This window comes from Pelodiscus sinensis, chromosome 6, assembly GCF_052426305.1.
Source record: "Pelodiscus sinensis isolate ZL-2025 chromosome 6, ASM5242630v1, whole genome shotgun sequence".
NCBI lineage: Eukaryota > Metazoa > Chordata > Testudines > Trionychidae > Pelodiscus > Pelodiscus sinensis.
In genome coordinates, this window is record NC_143057.1 from 40,093,450 (window position 1) to 40,113,474 (window position 20,025).

At 39.4% G+C, this 20,025-nt stretch overlaps 1 protein-coding gene across 3 annotated transcripts in view; it reads right to left on the reverse strand.

Moving 5' to 3' along the window:
• Window positions 1-11,691, reverse strand: part of LOC102460431 (TLE family member 1, transcriptional corepressor) — an 89,100-nt gene extending 77,409 nt beyond the window's left edge. Inside the window, exons 1-4 of one of the 3 annotated variants that reach the window (XM_075931753.2) lie at window positions 10,589-11,691; window positions 9,544-9,644; window positions 7,642-7,705; window positions 7,506-7,550 (exon numbers count right to left, since the gene is read on the reverse strand). In XM_075931753.2, the coding sequence (XP_075787868.1) occupies window positions 7,506-7,550; window positions 7,642-7,705; window positions 9,544-9,644; window positions 10,589-10,612 (234 nt within the window). In that variant the 5' untranslated portion in view covers window positions 10,613-11,691. Of the gene's footprint in view, window positions 1-7,505; window positions 7,551-7,641; window positions 7,706-8,867; window positions 9,138-9,543; window positions 9,645-10,588 lie in introns of those variants that run through there. The other 2 variants (XM_075931752.2, XM_075931755.2) reach the window with 2 other exon arrangements.
• Window positions 11,692-20,025: the final 8,334 nt, after the last annotated feature.

Here is a 20,025-nt window from a genome sequence, read left to right on the forward strand (position 1 = left end):
CACGAATCAACTTTCATCATCAGATGTGAGTTTGGACTTCATTCAACAATAAAGTACAGTCACTAGATACATTTCACTGTTCCAACTCCAATTTTCTCTAAGAGTGAGCTGCTGTACAGCAGCTATTGACCAAGCACTGTAAACAACCGTCCATCCTACTTTCAGCTCTAAATGCTGTTGAACCAAGGCCAACTGGCAGGAATGAGGAACACTTCAGCATTTTGACAACAACCTCTCACACATCTTTAGTAGGTCAGGCCTCTTTTTAAATTACTCTTAACAGAAGGATGCTTTATCACATCATCCTTCTAATCCAAACTTTCAGCATGTCCCATTTCACCAATTCTGATTTACCATTCAGCACTTATGCACATTCACAGAGGCCTTTCAGTTCCACCATTTTGTTTCAATATCTAGCCTCAAGTATACATTAAAGTTGTTTGAGGCCTCATAACTACATAAACGTAAAACTAAGCTCATCTCTGGTCAATAGTTTCCCACCTAATTCTCTTCCTGAGGTCCCCAAGTCCATCTAGTTGTCACTATCCTCTTTTAGGAACAGGAACATCTCCAAAGCCACCCAACTTAAAAGCATGAAGAACTTCAGCCACATAAATAATTTCCCAAGAACAAAATGGATATAGTATCTCCTTCAGCTAGATATTGGTGCTACAGGTAAAACCTCTATCTTCTATGCAGCATTAGATTCATATGGATGCTAGGCCATTAAGACCTTTCCTAAGTTTACAGGAGCACAAAGAATAGAAAACTGGCCTTTAATTCCTAACTGCCTTCACCCACCTATTAATCTTATAACTATTTTAATTCTCACCCATTTTTACACTGATTGTAGCCAGTTCTAAACATCCTGTCACCTTTAGTAACTCTTTGTATCTACCCTACATTTACCTGGACTCTTAGTCTTGGTATAATCTTGGCCCTTTATACCAATACAAATTGTCATATCTAAAACACACGCACCAATGGGCAAGAACCTCCTCTGAAACTTGTGTCATATAGTGCTTTCCTAGATCTGGAAGTAGTAATTAAAAAAAAAAAAAAAAAAAAAAAAAAAAAAAAAAAACCAAGAAGCATAGCACAGCCCAGGGAGGCCCCAAAGTTTTTCAGGTTAATGAATTATCTAGGTGTAATATTCACTTTTTATAGTACCTTGAACTATAGATTTTGGGTCTTGATCAAAGAGCTTTGGATGACACCAAAATCCAAATAAATATTAGAATGTTGATTCAACATGGACTTTTGAGGAATAATTCGGACACAAAGTCACCAGACTTGAGGATTAAGAGAAGGAGCTGCTTGGAAAAATTCACACTCACACCACAGAAACTGGCAAGTCAGACCCCTAATACATCACAGTATAAAAATAATGCAAAGTATTTATTTAAAGGTATGTACATGGATTCAGATGTGTAAATGTATAAAAGCTTCGTAACGACAATATATTACCAAATGGTGATGCAAATTAGATGACCTATTTTTTTAAAAATAAAGATTTTAGGGCATTGTCACAAGAAAGAAGTTAATGTTTACACACTAATCAACTTTCTTTAATGAGCGTTAAACCGAAAGATTTAACATGAATTTTGAAGCTATTAAATTCCTTTGAGCATGCTTCTACACTGACACCAGTAAGACATGCATGTGAATGTTTTTTACTACTGCAGACATGACTCCATGAGCAAAAGTCAAAGTACTTCAAACAATGTACCACACTGAGAATACCCAAAATCTTCCATATTCTATTTTAAAGAACTATCCAAGCTAACTCATTTCCATCACATATTTTAACTAAAAACACAAATCTGAAACCCTGAACTGCATCTACTTACAAGGGCAGAGTAAAATGAATAGGCAGACTTAAGCAGATTGTGTAAAATCCTTCAGTTATGGATGCCCTTTCCTTATCTTGACCTCACAATAGCTTCACACACACACCTCATGTGCTTAATACCTGATCAAGATGCAGCTAAACAAACAGAGCCATTCCATTCCCCTTCTTCTAAAACTGAAAGCTACCTTTTTGTTTTCACTCACTAATCCACAGAAGCCTTTCAAATGGTACAAATAGAGGCAGCAGCATTTTGTTCTCTAAATCAATTTTCTCCTCAGCCATCAACTAGATGTTCCAGCACAGAGAAAGAACAGTCCTTCCCTTCTAATTCAAAAATCCATACTGCCATTGCCCTTGCAAACTGCTAAACAAGCAGTATCGGCAATTCACTTGTGTTCTGTAATATATTTACTGAAAATCCCAATGGCTTGCCTCCTAATGCAGTTTTCTATTGTGTCTGTTCTTGTCAATACACTGACTGGTCACCTTACTTGTAAGTTACTTTGAGCGACTGTTTATCCAAGATATCAGAAAGCTGCAAGAGGAACAAAAGACACCATTGGGAAGAAACTCAGTTTGCGGCCCAATATCTTTAGCAGCTTAAATACTACTTTGCCAAAGATGTTTTGTTTTTAAAACACTCACCCAGAAAAGTACAGGGCACATTCCGACCTGTAATATACCTATCCTTCATAAGAATTTTTACAATTTTACAATTTAGTTGTTAGCACCAGCTTATTTAAGTTTGCAAGAATAATGACTAAGCCAAGTACAAAAAAACCTGTAATTAGATGTACATGGATCAGTGAAGGCTTGCTGCATTTTCTTGAAGTTTGCTTATGTGTTTATTAAAAGTTTCTCTTACTAATAGATAGATTGTTGAAAACTACCAAAATGTTGTCCAAATCCATTTTTCTCCACAATTGTCAACTATAAAAATTAAAGTTACAGTACACTTAGGATTGAAAACCAACTTCTGAAAGTGACAACAACTTGAAAACAAAACTATTTTGAAGTTTCTTCTGCTTCCAGATACACTGCTGGTAAGAAAGACGAGCCCCATGGAGAGCTAGAGTTTTCATGAAAAGCTTGCCACCACCAGCCATAGTCTTGACTCTGGTCATCTGAAGTAGGCTGTGCCCACAAAAGCTCATGATACCATCTACATGTTTTGTTAGTATAAAGTGCTACCAGACCATTTGTTGTTTAAGTTTATCCTGTACAGACTAACTGGGCTACCCCCTGAAGAGTCTTAACTCTGTTATTCCAATTCCCCAAGCTGTGTCTGTGTTCTCTGAGACAGGGACCTCCTGTTTGTTCCATGTTTATATACCACCCATTGTAATGGAATCCTATTCCACAGTTCCTTGGTGCTAAAATAATCTAAAGATAAATAAAAGAGTACTCTATTAACTTGTGGTCAAAACTGATCCAACTGCTGAGACTAGTTAAAAGCACTGCAGTCATAGAGTCTGACAAACTACCAAAACTAAGAAACGGATGAAGACTGCTAGCTCAGTTTGCATAGTCCAGTGGATTAACTGCAGATAGTAGTAACTATCAATGACTTTGGCAGACCAATGACCTAGAGGTAAATGGTCCGACTCATTACCAATCCTCTCAACTTTGCAGTTCCCAGAGCTCAGATTGGGTACACAACTGAAATGACTGTGCTCATTTAGAAATGCTTTTGGTTCTTTTATACATTAATCTCATTTGTAAAGTAAACACTTTGAAAAGTGTCAATTCATAATTCTACCTCTGTTTCCTTTAAGAAATAAATTGTGTATATTATGTTTCCATAAGTTAACAGAGCCACTTAATGTTATCACTACACAGCATCAATTTTTTTAGGAAAAGTTCATAACATGTTTCACTCTAGTAATTAAAATGCAATTAAGAAAAAAAATAGAAACATCAAATTTAGCTTTAAATCCCTTTCAACAATACCACCATTCTACTGAAGAGCTTCAGAGAGCCATGTAAGCCTCTTAATTCCCCTCTCTAACCCACTCCTTGAGATCCTGATGTTCTAATGAGATAATAAAAGGCTTGATCTTGAATATTGGAGTACTTGAGTGATTTCACATGACAGAGTGAACTAGGTGGACATGGAATGCTTGTGCTACTGGTGTACATAAAGTTTAGGGTTCTGTTATTTTGAAAGAAAAAAGGCAACAAGCTAAAGAAGGAAAAAAAAAAAGATACAGAATGACAAGATTGCCTACTGGCAGGTCAAAGATCAAAACTATTCACACAATGACTCAGGAACTCACCTGTCAATTTTAGGATGGCAGAAACTCACCACACATTGTAGTTTATATAATTTTGTCAGCAGGTTCAAGAGCGATGGCTCTCTCTTTGGCTGCCTGCCACTGAACAAAAGCTAATCTTACACCTACAATTTGGACTTTATCTCCTGACTCATTCCAGAAGACAACAGACATCGCCGATGAAAATAAAGAGACATTTCTCTAATAGCCGATGACAGCAGCCCTTCGAGTGTAGGATGGCTATTAACACCCAATAGGCACTGTGCTTCAGCAGCAACAACTGCAGTGCATCCATTGCTAGCCATGCATGTCACACTAGGAAAATCTGAGTTGAAAGGGTTGAGAATGAAAGACTAAAAAACAAAAAACACACCACACACACACACACACACACCCACCCACCCCCACACCCACCCAATATCACAAAAAACAAACAAACACACACAACCCTTATAAAATGCCTGTTGGGCACTAAAATTCAATAGCCTAAAGAGTGTAAAGATCTATTCAAAATCATCTCACTTCTGCTATGCACAGCCAACCACTAGTTGAGAACAATTCTATAGTTTTGTTTTTCTTAAAATAAGGCAGCAGTCCTAGGAGAGGCATATGCAATAATGTAATTAAATACTACTGTAATGCATATGCACAGGGGTCAGGGTTAAGGCCGTGGAGGCAACCTTAATGTTGCTTTTTCCATGATCTGAATATTACTTGTACTGCATTAAAAGAATGTGTATTTTAGAATGAAATATTTACTTTGTTAAAAGGCTGTTTATACCAACATTCAAGCCTGTATGAATTTATTCCAGTCAATTTGTTATAAACTCCTGAATTAAAGGATAATGAAACTGTTGACACAACACTAACACATAATATCTGTGCAACAAACCAGCTTTTACGTGAGCAGGAAAGCTATAATTACATCACTTTTTATTTAGGTGACGTTTATTTTAACGTTGTGAAGTGCCACTGAAATAGTATAAAAAAATTCATCAGACCAACAACTCTAAAGGGCTTCACACAGAGCGAGGGTAACATCTACACAGGAGACAGGCCTTCAGAACATTAAAGCTTATTCAGTGGAAAGTTTCCCCATCACTGCATTTTTCTGTAACAAAGATGTTGTCAGAAATGACAATTTTTGTGTCCCCTGATGATGCCTTGCTAGCATTTGGTTATAAGCCATAAAGCAGGAATAATTTCAGCCTGTCAGTAGTCTAGCTAATGCCCAGTTTCCCCCTAGAGAGAATTCCTGTCAAACGTAATGAGAGCTCCAAAGGCCCTCTCTACAACATAATGAGCACTTAGGCCATGCTGGTGATCAGCCAGCAAAAAGCATCAATTTGAGATTGGCTATACCCTAGGGACTAGACGTCACCAGTTTTAATAAGAATTATGATTATTATCTACCAAATGCCTCCCCAGAATATGTATTTGAAGTTTAGAAAGATGTTTTTAAGTTTAAGATGATTCATGCTGAACTGCAACAGTGTTATTTTGCACTTCTGTAGTTTAGGTCTGAATTTGAGGCTTTAAATACTTTTCTGCACTCAAATGGGAGATGGTATATGGAAGACAAGAGCCAACTAAACACTAAAGCTTATTTTCTTGTCAACTTTCATTTTTGGATCACCATGACTTCCCCAGAAATTTATTACTTTCATCTCCTAGATTATGACTAAACAAAACACAGACATTAGGTGCACGCACAGGTTATAATACATTCTTTCATTTATTTTAAAAGTTTATATGCTATACCACCACAGCAAATAAACTTATATCAAATAATTTAAAAGCCTGGTAATATACAGAAGCTATTTTCAATGTGGAAAGATGAGCTCTCTGAGGCTGCTTGATTTTGTGGACTTGTTACTTTAAAGTAACAATAGAATAACAACAGAGATTCATATTTTAATGCATTTACACAAACTGCATGCTCTCATCTACTGTTCCATTATTTTAAATCTGTCTGAGATGTTACAAGAACTTCTACTCCTATTATAAATTTGACACTTAACAGAAGAGTTTTACATCTGGATACTATTTTTATCATAATATTTTACCACATCACAGTCCACCATTAAGTTAATTGAACAGATTTTTTCCCCCCCACACTGACCCCAAAACAGTTGCCTGAAGTCAAACTGTCAGTTTCAAATTTTACTTGCAAAAGGGGGAAAAAAAGTTCAGCTTCAGAGCTAATCTGACAGTCACAAATGGTACCTCAAAGCTTCTTCCTATAAAAGTCATTGTTACCTTAAAACAAGCTTGTCATATTTCTACAATATAGTCGATACTGTGAATTTGAACCAAATGCATCTCCAATAAAACATCTACATCCACACATCTAACTCCACACTACCAAATTTCATATTTTTCAAGGCATGATAATATTTAAGAAAAAAATATTAGAGTTCAAAGTTACAAAAACAGAATTCAGCTCTGAAATATACTTGCTTAATGAAAGTCTTTGAATATACTGAAGATCTGAAACCTGAACTAATCAATTTATTCGCTGTGCCCTAGCCGGTCAGCCATGCTCTTTAATTTAATGAAACAAGGAGTTTTAGATGAAATAGCACATATACATCAAGAAAGAATTGTATTGTTGCACTTTGAAATGTGTCCAACTGTGCAACTTCATCTAATGATAATTTTTTTAAGAGGCCATCGATTTCTGAAAGACTTATTGTACCAGCATCTTGATGAAAAAGTGAATGTCAGCATATCTACAGAATACTTACACCCTGCCATTAATGCTTTCTTTGGCAGACAATGACTACTCAATTGAGGGTCCTCTGGGCTGAGCAATCATTTAGCTTTTCTTCTCTTATGAGGTCCTTAGTGCCTTGTTCCAGTTCAATACCTCTTTTTATTCACCATTATAGTGGCCATAAGTGTGAATTTTATGGGAACTTGCAAACTCAGTCATAACTAGAATTTTCCAAGTCACTAATCTTTTCATACTTTTAAATTGCTAGATTTTGAACCACTGTCAACATATGCTGCAGATGCATAAGAGACTGATTAGACAGATCCAAGGTTGTACCATCTAGGAATTTCCTCAATTTATTTCCTTATAAACCACATAACTGAAAAGTCTATGTTTACAGAAATGAGCCATTTCCTATATATTTATCCACATACTTCAGACTCAGCACCAACACAGCCCTTCTGTTCTGCAAGCCTTATTTGTCCCATCATTTTATATTAGGCAGGTGAACAACATTTACTAGTCGCAACTATGAATCAATGCACTCTTTCAGACATACTGCATGAATTCAAATATAAATCTAAGAGTTCTGTTTTAGTACCATAAACAAATTATAAGTTGTAAGTATAAATTTAGTACTTATGAACTTAGATGAACATCTTACCTGCTTGTGCATTTCAATGTTTAATCCATAGGACATTTCATAGTACTGCAAATAAAGGAAAGTACAATGTAAAACCAGCATACAATAATAAAATATTTACTGTTATAAACAAAAAGGAAACAAATCTTACACTTACCATCACATAGTGCCGTTGCATTTCTGTCTTTTCACTTGCCAGTTTCTCACATTCCAATTTAAGGCTACAAAAATAAAATAAGACACTTTAATGTAAATGTTTGACACTTGTTTTGACATCTACCTGCCCTATTTGCACTTTAAAGGGAAAAGCCTAAAGCTTATGGGTATTTACATCAATTGCTCATTAGACTAGTGTAACAGAAAAAAACTGAATATGAATATTAAGAGTACATAGCATCCTTCAAATCAGATTCATTTTAAATACATACTAAATAAGGCTTTAAATATTAAAACACTATATACTTAGAGTGATTACCAAACATTGCCACAACCCCCAGGACTATAGGATTGCCCGAATTCACTAGTTTAACTCTTAGTGAACTAGAAAGCTCTTTACACTTCAACATGTAATGTACCAGAATTTAACAGCAACACCACTGTAGGAAATTCAAGGGCATTTCAATTCTAGACTTTTACTCCAAGAAATCTGATTTTGTACTTCACTATCTTGTCAAAGACTGGAAAAGGGTTTTTTTTTTTTTTTTTTTTTTTAAGTATTATTTAAAATTCGGCGTGACTATTTTTTGTTCTCCTAAGTACATAAAAAGTAAATGGAGAAACTAGTTTCAAATAAGCTGTACCATTTACTACTCCAATATTTCCAATTTAAACAAAATATTAGATACTACTTCTTTAAAAAAAGAATCTATTACCAGTCCATATTACAAAAAAAAATAGTAAATCTATCCAAATGGTCATCTTTTGTATATGTAACAGTACACAGTTGATGCACTTTTAAATGCAAGAGTTATCAAAAATAAGCACAGGCCTTTGTGAGTTACTATTTAGAAATAAAACCCAGGGACAACAACATGAAGAATGTGTAGTCCAAACTTGAAAAAGATAGAAATATGTACATGGAACTCTCTATTCATCTCTACTCAAACACAGGATACAGCAATACACCAAGGGACACATTCCCTTTTAATGCCAAAAGTACTGTCCATACAATAAGGGGAAATACATCCTTGACATGGGCAGAGACCTCAGCAACATGCACAAGAACTGGCAATATATCAAGAATAGTATAGCAACCATAACTTAGATTACCAAAGCAATGAAATTCACTTATATGTGGTAGCACACTAAAATACTTGCATGCATTTTTAAAAATCCTTATTTGCTCTTTAAAGTCTTATTTGCATCAAAAAAGTGCAGACATACATAAGCTGAGAACCAGCCTTTTACATTTTCCCCTACAGTTAGAAGGGGATATTCTCTCCCAATACTTTGTACTCGTGTAGGCTTTTCACTAAAGAATCCTATCAAAGAGTTAAATTCCACACTCCCATCCTGAGCATTTTACAGATGGTTCCATACATTAAGTGCCAGAGCTGGGCTTAGAACCTAAACTGGTCCTAAACTCAGACACTCAATTTCACCACTCGACTTCACTGCTTCCCATTGAACTTCTAGTTCTTATTAAAACCTTATTTCAACAGTCCTTAGTACTGGAATGCGGTAACATGAGGACAAAGTCACCCATTGACCTGCTGTTCTGAACACAGCCTATTACAAAATTCCCAAGAGCAAATATTGACAGTTATTGTGAAGCTCTAAAAACACACAGAAAAAGTTCATCTGAACAGCAGCAAAACAAGCTATGAAAACAATGGCAAGTAAAGAAAAGGAGTGAATGACAGGACTTAACTGTGACTCCACACGCCACCATCTGGACACAGACATAAAACACAGCTTCTCCCACCAGCAAAAGTGGAGATAAGAAATACACCCCACTGAACAACACGTTGTGCACCAGCCTGAAATCCTCAAACGCAGTATGTGCCTCAGGCCTGCGGTGCAGGGAGAATTGGGTATGAAAAAAGCATGATGCACCCACCTGTGATACTGAGCTTGGAGGAACTGAAACTCCTCTTTGATCCGATCTAGAGACTCTGGAATAGTGAATTTAAAAGGCTGACCTGCAGCCTGGTGTGGTGTCTAGAAAGGCCAGGAGAGAAGAAAGAAGGCACAAGAAAAGAAAAATGTTTAAACAAAAAACAGTGAGCAAGGCCATAAGATGGGCATGAAAGATAAGCTACTTATCCCACTGTCTTGGCAGGTAGCTTCTTAGGAAGCACCTGCTCCCACCACCATTTGCCACCCTACAACTGGGGCACCTCCAGCAACACATGAACAACTGTGTGTGCTAATGGAAGTGGGGAGAAACTTGGAGATCCAGCTCCTCCTTCCACTTATCACGACTGCCCACTACACCTCCTCCCCCACAAAAAAGAAGTTGGTTTTCACTCCACCCTGGAACACCCCTCAACTCTCCTTACACTTGTCACCACCATCCCAGGAAAACTAGTAGGTTGCTAACCGCTCCCTGCTGTAAAATCAAGTGCGGTGGGGGGGGGGGGTGGAAAGGCGAGCTCATATCCTGTCCCTGGGTCCAGCAGCCAGAGTTTATTTGGCCACAGCTACAGAAGGGGGAAGGAGCCAACCTGGCGGGGAGGCGGGGGAGCGTCCCGGCCCCGCCATTGTCATTTAGATGCAAATAAGTTACACATTAAAACAAAAGGGAAGGAGGGAGAGAGGAGACGCCCTACCCCCAACCCCCCATGCTCTCCGGTAGACAGGCAAGGTCTGAGTTCCGGGAAAGGGACACGCCGGGGGAGGGGGGGGGGAGAAGAGCAGGAAAGCCAATAAGTTGCCTCGTGCCCTGTTGTGGGTCTGCTATTCTTAGGGCAGGAAGCCCAAGGGCCCGCGGGACTGCGAGAGCAGGAGGCGGAGGCGGTGGAGAATGTAGCCCCGACAGCGAGAGAGGCTGACTGGGCAAGCAGGGGTACTAGCCACTCACTCACTCACCCTGGGGAAAGAGCAGCGGGGATCCCCGCTCTGTCACCCCCACCTGCGGGGTGTCCGGGCCTGGGGTTACTTACGGGATGCCGGCTCTGGGGAAACATGGCTCTGGCCGCCGCTTTGCTCCTGTGCAGCTCAATTCTCGACTCAGACCCCAACTTTAGATCCCGAGCCCCGTGCAGCCCCCGGGGGCAGACGCCACCGCTCAGCGCCCCGGCCGCGGCATGCTCCTCCCGTCGCCTCCTTTGTTGTTGTCGGGCTGGGGGCTCGGTCCCGCCGCTTTCTGAAAAGTCACCGGCAGGTGTCGGCTCCTTGGGCGCGCCGGCCCCAGCCGGTCCCCAGGCCGCGCCGCTCCGCGGGGCGGGGGCGGCACAAGGCGGGGGGTGGCTGCTCCCCTCGCTGCCTGACCGCCTCCTCCTCCTCCGGCCGCCGCTTCTGTCTGCAGCGTAAATAATCCCCTTTCGCAGGCTCGTAACTTGTGCAATTGTAAGACCGGAAACTCCGAGCGGGGGCGAATCCTCTCCCCACGGCTCCTGCCCGCAGGGGAAATCCAGGCCGGGGCGCGGGCGGGCTGGCACCAGCGGGACACTCAGCAGATAGGGGCACGAGAGAAAGTCCCCGGCGAGTGCCGCGCTGCTGCTGCTCCCGGGCGTTGGCGAAAGGGCCGCTCGCAGAGTAGCAGGGGCCGGCTCCAGCGGCACATGCACCGCGGAGACTCCTCGGGCCGTTGCAAAGAGAGAGGCACCAGCAACACCCACCCCCTGCTCCCAGGCCACCCTCCCCCCCAAGCGCACCCGGCAGGGCTATTCAAAGGCTAATCAACTCCTCCGTGGATCAGCCCCGCGGCAGCCTCGCTCGCAGCAGCGGCTCTCACCAGCAGCGCCCCGCGCGCAGCAGCATCCTGGGCCGGCGCCTCGCCCCGCTCACGGCCGGGACAAAGTTCTCTCCAGCGCCCCGGGGTGACACATCCAGACAGCGGCGGGCGGGGGGAAAAAAAACCCAGACCCCCCCCCACTTACAGCCGCGCCCCCATGGCTAATAGCGCGCAGGATGCAAACTCCGCGGGGTGCGGGCCGAGGAGCGCAGCGCCCAGGCAGTAGCAGGCTCTCGGTACACGGGACACAATGTATCCGCCCGCGCTGGCTACATTAACACGCGGTTTCACACTCCTCTAGCTAACCAGCCACCCGGCCCCGCCCACTCGAAGGGAGGTGGGGAGGACCCTGGCCAATCGCCTGCTCAGGCACCAACGTGGGGCGCTGATGTACTCCTCCCGCCTGCCCAATGGGGCAAGCGGCTGATCCCTCCAGCTCTCCTGGCAGAGCGGCAGGACCCTTCCGAGCGGACCAATAGGAGTCCGTGGAACGCTCAGAGAGGCTGGGGAGAACGGGAAGGTCGGTGGGAAGGAGAGGGGAGAGGCTGAACTGTCACTCAAAGTAACGTGGGCGGGGGGGGGGGAACCAGAGAGAAAGGAGGAGGAGGAGGAGGAGGGGAAAGAGAATGGAGGGAGGAGTATATTGCTGGGATCTGGTTTATTCCTCCACTTTGCCCTCCCTCCTTTCTCTAGTCTCAATCTGTGAAAGTAACATGGAGAGATAAATACTGCATCCTACTTTAGGGCAGGACCAGCTGCCTTTACAGCCAGACGTACAGTGCCCTGCTTAAACACACAAGCTAAGGTGTGGAGTGTTATGCACTAGGGCAGCCTTTGAGGTTAGGGTGTATATAGTTATCTGTATCCAATTTTTCTTAGAACAATTCACCTCGAGGACCAGAAGGAAAGTTATGAACATGACAAAACTCAGTTGCTGGAAAGCCAATTTACCCATAAGATCCACTAGTGGTCAACTATTTTAATGTCTTATGTATATACATACTCAGTTGTATTTAAATATAAATTATACAAATGACCACTTTATGCTATTATAATACAGATATACAGCCCATCCAAATCACCACAAATCAGGCCCCATTTTGCTCTCATACCTGTTTTTATTAAAAACAACATTCAGTGCTGTTCATTGTTGTAAATTGAAAGCACTTTTAGCCTATGATTTTTTATCTCAGCATTTACTTTCTAATTCTAACAGACAACTATGGCATGCATACATATTTGATTTATAGGTTATGTACAGACAGGTGCATAAACTATGGCACCCACTTATAGTGTATTTCAATAGAGGAGATACATAATAAAGTAGGAAGAAAGTCTCACCTCAGGTCTAATATATTGCAATATAATTTTAGACGGTAACCTCAGACAGAAATGAAGTTGTCCATATTGCGTAATACTGACTTTTTCTAAGGGAGTTTCATCAGAGCCAAGCACTCAGAAACTTCCAATATTATAAACAGTTTATAGGTCTATTTGAAATAGACTAGGGTCAAATCAATTCCACATGTTCCATGTGTGACTACCACCATGCCAAACACTGACACAGCCCACAATGGGATGTAAACATCTTTAGAACACATCCTCTAGTAACAACCATTTTATTTATAACAGAATTTAATAATCAAGCATCAGGCACGAATAGCTTTAAATTTAAAACAATGCTTTAATAAATGTTCATGTACTTATTCAGTTACTGTAATATATTTTACCTAGTGGAGAGATTCTAAATATTATAGGGAGCCACTTGAACATAAAGAGAGCAATTTAATAGTAAACATTTTTTCACCCTATATTTAAACTTTCCTTTAAATGTGTATGCGATTGATTTATTCATAATTGTACTTTCAGTATATAATTTAAATTAGAAGTGATTATAGTTACAATTCAATAGGAGTGAAATCGTTACATCTCTGAACAAGAGCAATGTATGGCTTTATTCAATTCTCTATTATTTTTGAACTGCTTTATTACCAATTTTACCTGCATTTAAGAAATGACAGAAGACAGAGGTGTGTGTGTGTAGGGGAAGGTGTGGATAACAAAAACTAAAACAAAGCTCTTATTACCTGTGAGTATTTTGCAAAATACCAGATGAATTTTGCACTCCTTAGGGTTTTGAATGTGATACTTATAAGGCTAAGAAAATATATTTTCTCCTTTCACCATTTCCTAAGGGTAGTCAACAAAGATTTGCTTTTAAATAGAAGGCAGTGTTTGTGGTAGCAGATTGTAAATTTGTCTAGTGGTTCATGCACAAGTCTGGGAGTCAGAATTTCCGAGAAGTCTATGGCCAACTCTGCCAATGATTTGCTGTGTTATCATGGGCAAGGCACTTAACCTCTCTGTGCATCAGTTTATTCATATAAAATAGATATTATTAGCATATTTAGCTATCTCACAGAGGCAGTAAGAAGTTTAATTAATTAATGCTTATAAAGCACTTTAGATTCCTCAGATGAGAAGTGCTATAAAATACAAACTATCATTATATATGGTAGGAGTGCACCTGGTAGTTATGGAACCTGAGACAACACAACACTTTCTCATCCAGCTTTGGTTAATACAATGCTTAGCCTGCTGGCGCAAGTTGTTAATGAGATATAAACAGATTAAGCATTAAAACAGCAGTATATTTTGGAACAAGAACAAAAGTGGATATTTTAATTGCTCACCTACATGAAAGTTGAAATGTCTTGTGATCTTTACCGGTATTTACCATATTTAAATTTTTCAGGGCATGTTTTAACAAATGCAGGAGAGCACTCTGTTTTCCTCATTCCTTTTAACAAGTTCTTTCTGACCTACTGAGGTGCCAGGAGCAGAGACTTAAGGGCATTTTGAGCCTCTTCCATCAAAATCAGAATGGATAAGCAGTAAAACCAGTCATAGAACTGTTTGATTATAAAACGGGTTGATTTTTGTAAAATGAAAGTTATTATATGTATTAAATAAATAAATAAATACTCGTTCTTTCATGTAGTTCATTTATAATTCATCATGGTCTGATGGTAGGGGACCAAAATCTGCTCTTAGCAGACCATTTGTTGTTTTTTTACCAATGTAAATGTAATGTTAATTGCACTGGAGTCCATGATGTTTCTCAATACTTAAGCCAGTGCAACAAGAGCAAAATTTGGATACGTTGAAGAGTAAAGGTATAGAAAGCTCAGCTGTATCCCATTCAAGGTAATATTTTCTTTTAGACTGTTATACTGTAATAATTATACTACTGCATTAAAAATAATGATGTTTAAACAATCAAGCTGCTTTAATCTTATGTTTTAAATAAACATGCTGTTTGCAGAGGCCTTCAATAATAAAATACCAAAAATCTCTATTTAATCATAATTTCTACTCATTTATTTGAAATCTGATACTTTTTTCCCTTACTACGAGCATACTAATTTGATGTTCTGATTTCCGACAGTGTCAAGGCCTAATCCTGTTTTGATTTTGTACCAAAACTCACAATGACATCAGTGGGAGTTTTGGGTGCACAAACCAATCAGGATCAGGCCCAAAATGTAGTTTTATTATAATATTAGGTTTCAGATATAGCATCTTGCTCAATCAGAGGAATGATTTTCATTTGATTTATTTTTTTATTCTTTACAGTTAGCATTATTGGTTACAAGCAATATGAATACATTTTCACTTTTTAAAAATTCCCACAGAGTGGCAAAATCTTTATAATAAAATGCTGGTAATGTCAATTATCTGGAATTTGCTAATGGAGAAGAAAACTCTTTCTAAAAATTGTAATTTACTTCACTCCTCTGCAAACCATAATGCGGTAAGAAAAAAATGTAAAAGACAAGTATAAGATTTAATAGGGTTTATGCTTTTAAAATTATTTATTTAAAAATTCATTGGATTATCTTTCAGAAAAAGAAGATGAACATTTTAAAATATTTGGTTGCAATGTGCTTACTGTACAGCTAGGAGCAAAACTAGATGAAAGAGTGCCTGAGTCATATGGTATATGTAATATAATAGTGCTATATTTGAAGAGATTATAATGGTTATAATGAAATGCAAAAGGAGTATTTTTTCAAGATTCTGCCTTATTTATAAAATCAAAATTATAACAAGATAAAATTATTTACTTTATCATAATTCACTATATTACAGTTAATCAGCTCTTTACATATTTTTTCAACTTTTTTCAAATTAATAATTTGTCTTATAAACAGGAATTTTTGACAAGTTCCAGGATGACTTTTTTCCTTCATCTCGCGATTACCTTCTCTCAGTTTGTTGCCCTTAAAAAATTCTTCCAGACTAAGTAGGAAAAAAAAATCAGTAGCAAATTATGCATCAGTAAAACCTCAAATAAAATCAGATCCAAAGAATCTCTTGTGGTTTCACACAATATGGTAAAATTAGAGATTGCAGGAAACCAACAAAATTAAATTGGGAACATCTGAAGAGAAATGACCAGGGTTTATGAAAATGACACATTGACTAGCCAGTATGCTTTTATATCAACAATTTCTTTGTTAAGGCAGAGATCAAAGGAACCTGCATATGTTTTCATTTTATTTCAAGTCTAACTAGAAAATTACATCCAGATGTTTAATAGGCATTCTGTTGGTTTTTCTGCATTGATTAGATATGTTGGTACTGTTTGCTTACAAGTGTAGCCGGATCATTAGCTAATGCAAAGAAATGTTTGTAGTGAGTTGCTAATTAGGTCTTTTGGAAACTCTCCACACTCAGGAACAATTTGTATAGAGGCCAGAAGAACTTGCAATACTTGAAGAGTTGCTTTCCCGTCTGTCTCTGGGAAAAAACAGTCAGTCCCTTTCCCTAATCTTCTTTTGCCTACAGGGATTGCAGCTTGATCCCAGTGGGTTGAAGTGCAAATAAATTAGGAAGAGACCACACACACAAATCTCTTTTATCAGTCAATCTGCAGGCATGCTATTTGACAAAAAGTTAACCAATATGCAGTGTTTGAGAGGAAAATGTGTTAAATTTTCCACCTTAATATTATCAAATACACAGCATTTTGAGCATACTTTAGAGACAGATGGGGAAGCCCTTTATGATAAATGAGTGTACTTGAATCCATTACTGTAGTACTTATAATTACAGTAGCTCCTTTATAACTTCAGTACTTTCCCAGAGTACTTGGAGACAATGCTTTGGGGAAGTGAATACATGCCTGCTGAAGGAAAAGGAAAGGGTGATTAAGACCTCTGGGAGGGACTCTGTGAAAACTGTGATAAGACTAAAAAAAGGTGTCAGAGATATTACCCTTTTATAGTGTAGTCAGAGACTTTGTTTTAGACTTCATGGCTCCTGCCTGATAACCTTCTAGGTGCAGTGTCATCTTTCATAAGATACTTTATAATGTCAGTGACCTTTATAATGAAGACCACCTGTCAGTACATCATGCTTTTTGCCTCTCACTACAGAAAGAAATCATAGAAGAATGAATAGTGTGTATGTATTTTATATAGTAAGCGCACACATCCTGAAAATAAAAATATGCTTAACTTTATTAATGTGAATAATCACATTAAAGCTATTGATGCTACTCATATTAGTAAAGATAAGTGGTATGTGTGTTAGATGTTGTGGGATCAGCATGTATACAATAATCATACGCACACTTTTATAAATGAGGCTGTATGACTCCAGGGGTTCTGCTTTCCTCTGTGTTGGAAAACATCTAGAACTATTAAGATTATCATAAGATAGGTGGTAGTAATAAAAATAAATAGATAATATATCATTGGTATAAATGTTAATTTTCATAAACTATGGCACTTCTGTCCTCAGCCTACAGGAAAGATAAAATGATATTTTGCAGCTTTTATACACAATAGATGCATCAGTAGAAACTCTATATTAGAGGGTCTGTGGAGATTGTATCTAAAGCAGGATTTAAATTCTTCTGCTTCACCATGAAAATGAATGATTGAATTTAATCTCCACTTTTGGCGCTATATGTCCTTATAGGACAATTGAATTTTCTATGTAATTTTTGCCCTATTTCGCACATTTTCTTTGGCTGCTTTAGCTGAACAACAACAACATTTCCCATGAACTCCAAACTTCAGAACTGTTTGCAAAAACCTCAGATACTGGTCATTTTTCAACTGTAATATTAAACAGAGAAGGAGTTATTCCTCTTATTTATCATAATCTAATTGACTTTCACCACGACTAGCCAATGCAACTCCACAGAAGAACCAGCTGTTTCTATTTGTCGGTACTGTCAGTCTGCTTCCTTGACAAGAGGTAATATTTTAACAAATGACATTTTTCAAAATTTGTGTAATTTGTTGTTAAAATTGTTTTTGTCAAAATGTTTTGACCTGCTGCATCCCTAACTAACCAATTGTGTCTTGCATGTTCTCCTGAATCAGGTAGACAGATTGTGCAGCCAGAGTGTGACGAGAGAATCTGGGAAAGGAAGATAGGAATGTAAGGAAGGTTTAGTGAGGATAAGGGGCTCAGAGGGAAAAGAATTACCTGCTGGGAACCTAGAAGAGGGTTAGAGCTGTGAAGGGAAACTCCATGAGAATCCCCCCCAGCCCTCCAACCTACTGGTGTTTGTAGCTATCTGTACAAACCACCAGCCACAACCCAAGATTTCAAACTGGGCAAGTTTAGGTTATTGTTTTTGATTTGCTGGGGAACCAAGGCAGAAGCATAGGGAAAGTCTTTCAAGCATCAATGCCTCTTTATCTCATCTCTTCTACCTAACCCAGCCTCATATGCCTGCCATGATACAACGGTATTGGACTCCCATACAGCTAAGTCTATTCCCCATTGCACTTAGGGATGCCAACTTTGATGGACACTATTCCCAGAGGTTTCCCCCCCAACACGATGTAATGTAATTTCTTTAAATGTCCTCTTAAAATCTCCTGGATTGTTTTCAATAGTCCCTGGGAAATAGATGCTAACTCCAAGAGACTCTAAGCCAAACCTGGAGGGTTAGCAACCCTAATTGCAGCTTTCAGTAGCTCTCTGGGGAGCTAAGATGAGATGGACGAATGATATGAGAGGAGTACAGGTCTTCATGGGAGCCAGGAGGGTTAACAGTATTGGAGCTCACAGAAGGCGTTGGAGCTATGCAAAGGAGCACGGGGGTTAGTGGGTAACATATCAATGAGCAAACTATATGAATACCTATCAATAAAAAAGCTGAGACATTCCCTCAGAAACACTGTTAATTTTTAGTTGCTTGTTAAATGCAAATCAATCACTACATGTTATACCAGGCCTGCACAACTCGGAAAGCGGCGAGGGCCATATTACTCCAAAGAAAACAGCTGTGGGCCGCAAGTAGGGATGATCTCCCAAAAAATACCGGACACGCGGGCTAAAAATTTGTGTTGAGGGGGGAAAAAAAAAGCATGTCTCCACTTGGCCCCCTGGCATTTATTTGTCTCTCCTGTACCCTGCCCCTTGGTGTCTTCCCCTTTCTCCTGACCTGCCCCCCTCCCCTCAGCACAAGCCCCTTCCCCTCCCCTACCTGGCTTCTGCCTTCCAGGTTGCGGGGCTGACAGAGCCTTTTTGAATCTGGCGGTTGCCAGCCATGACATTACAATGCCACGTCATGCCAGCGTCCTGGTGTCTGCCGGCGTCCTGCTCTCTAGCTCGCGCCCTGCCTCCTCACGTCAGAGCTGCATGCAGGCAGCCTGGCAGTGAGAATCGCCACACTTCCCCCTTCCGGGTGGCGCTCCTCTCCTCCACCCGGCCGGCAGATCGGATGGGGCTGCGCTGCCTGTAGTCGGCACAGGCCGCACAATGAGCCCCAGTGGGCTGCATGCGGCCCTCGGGCCGTATGTTGTGCAGGCCTGTGCTATACAAAGGCAAGGACAGGTTGGATATTTGTTGTACAGAATAAGATTGGCTTGAGTCATGATAAGGAAGACATTTCAGGGTGGAGATGTAGAAATGATGAATGGAATATAAACAAGATGTTGAATACTGAACTATAGGATCTTTGTTTTTTGTGGTTTACATAGATAGTGATGTTTGCACCCTATAGCTTAAAGTTAATGTAGGATTTTGTATGGGAAATGTTACCTTTCCATATAATATATAATCTAATAAGGGAGATTATGGATATTATAATCTTCATTAATTGTAAGTTACCAAGTGGCTAGTTTGCAGATCCCCGCCAATGTAATCCAGAAAAAGCAAGGAAATAAATAGTTATGTTATTTATGCACATACATATATTCCTTTTTAAGCATAGACATTACTGTATATTAAATAAAATCTTATATTATGTGCATGGATTAATAGTGGTAAATGTTAATGTCTTCTCATTCATTTAAGGTTTTCACCCAAATGGAGTAGATATGTGATCAGTCTTCATGAACTACAATAGTTCAGTCAAGTGAGTTGTTCTGAAGCATAAGGACAATATTTTGGGCTCTATAGAAATCTGCGAGTTACATAGATCATTAATAATGAGCTTATATGAAGTTGGGCATCTTTATGAACCCATTCTAATGACTCATAATATAGACAATGCACTCTTTTCATTTTTGCTTTTAGAAAACAAGGCTATGTTTACACTACAGGGTTTTTGTGCAAAAACCTGCGGAGCATCCACACCTCAAGCATGTTTTTGCGCAAGAACATTTACAATAA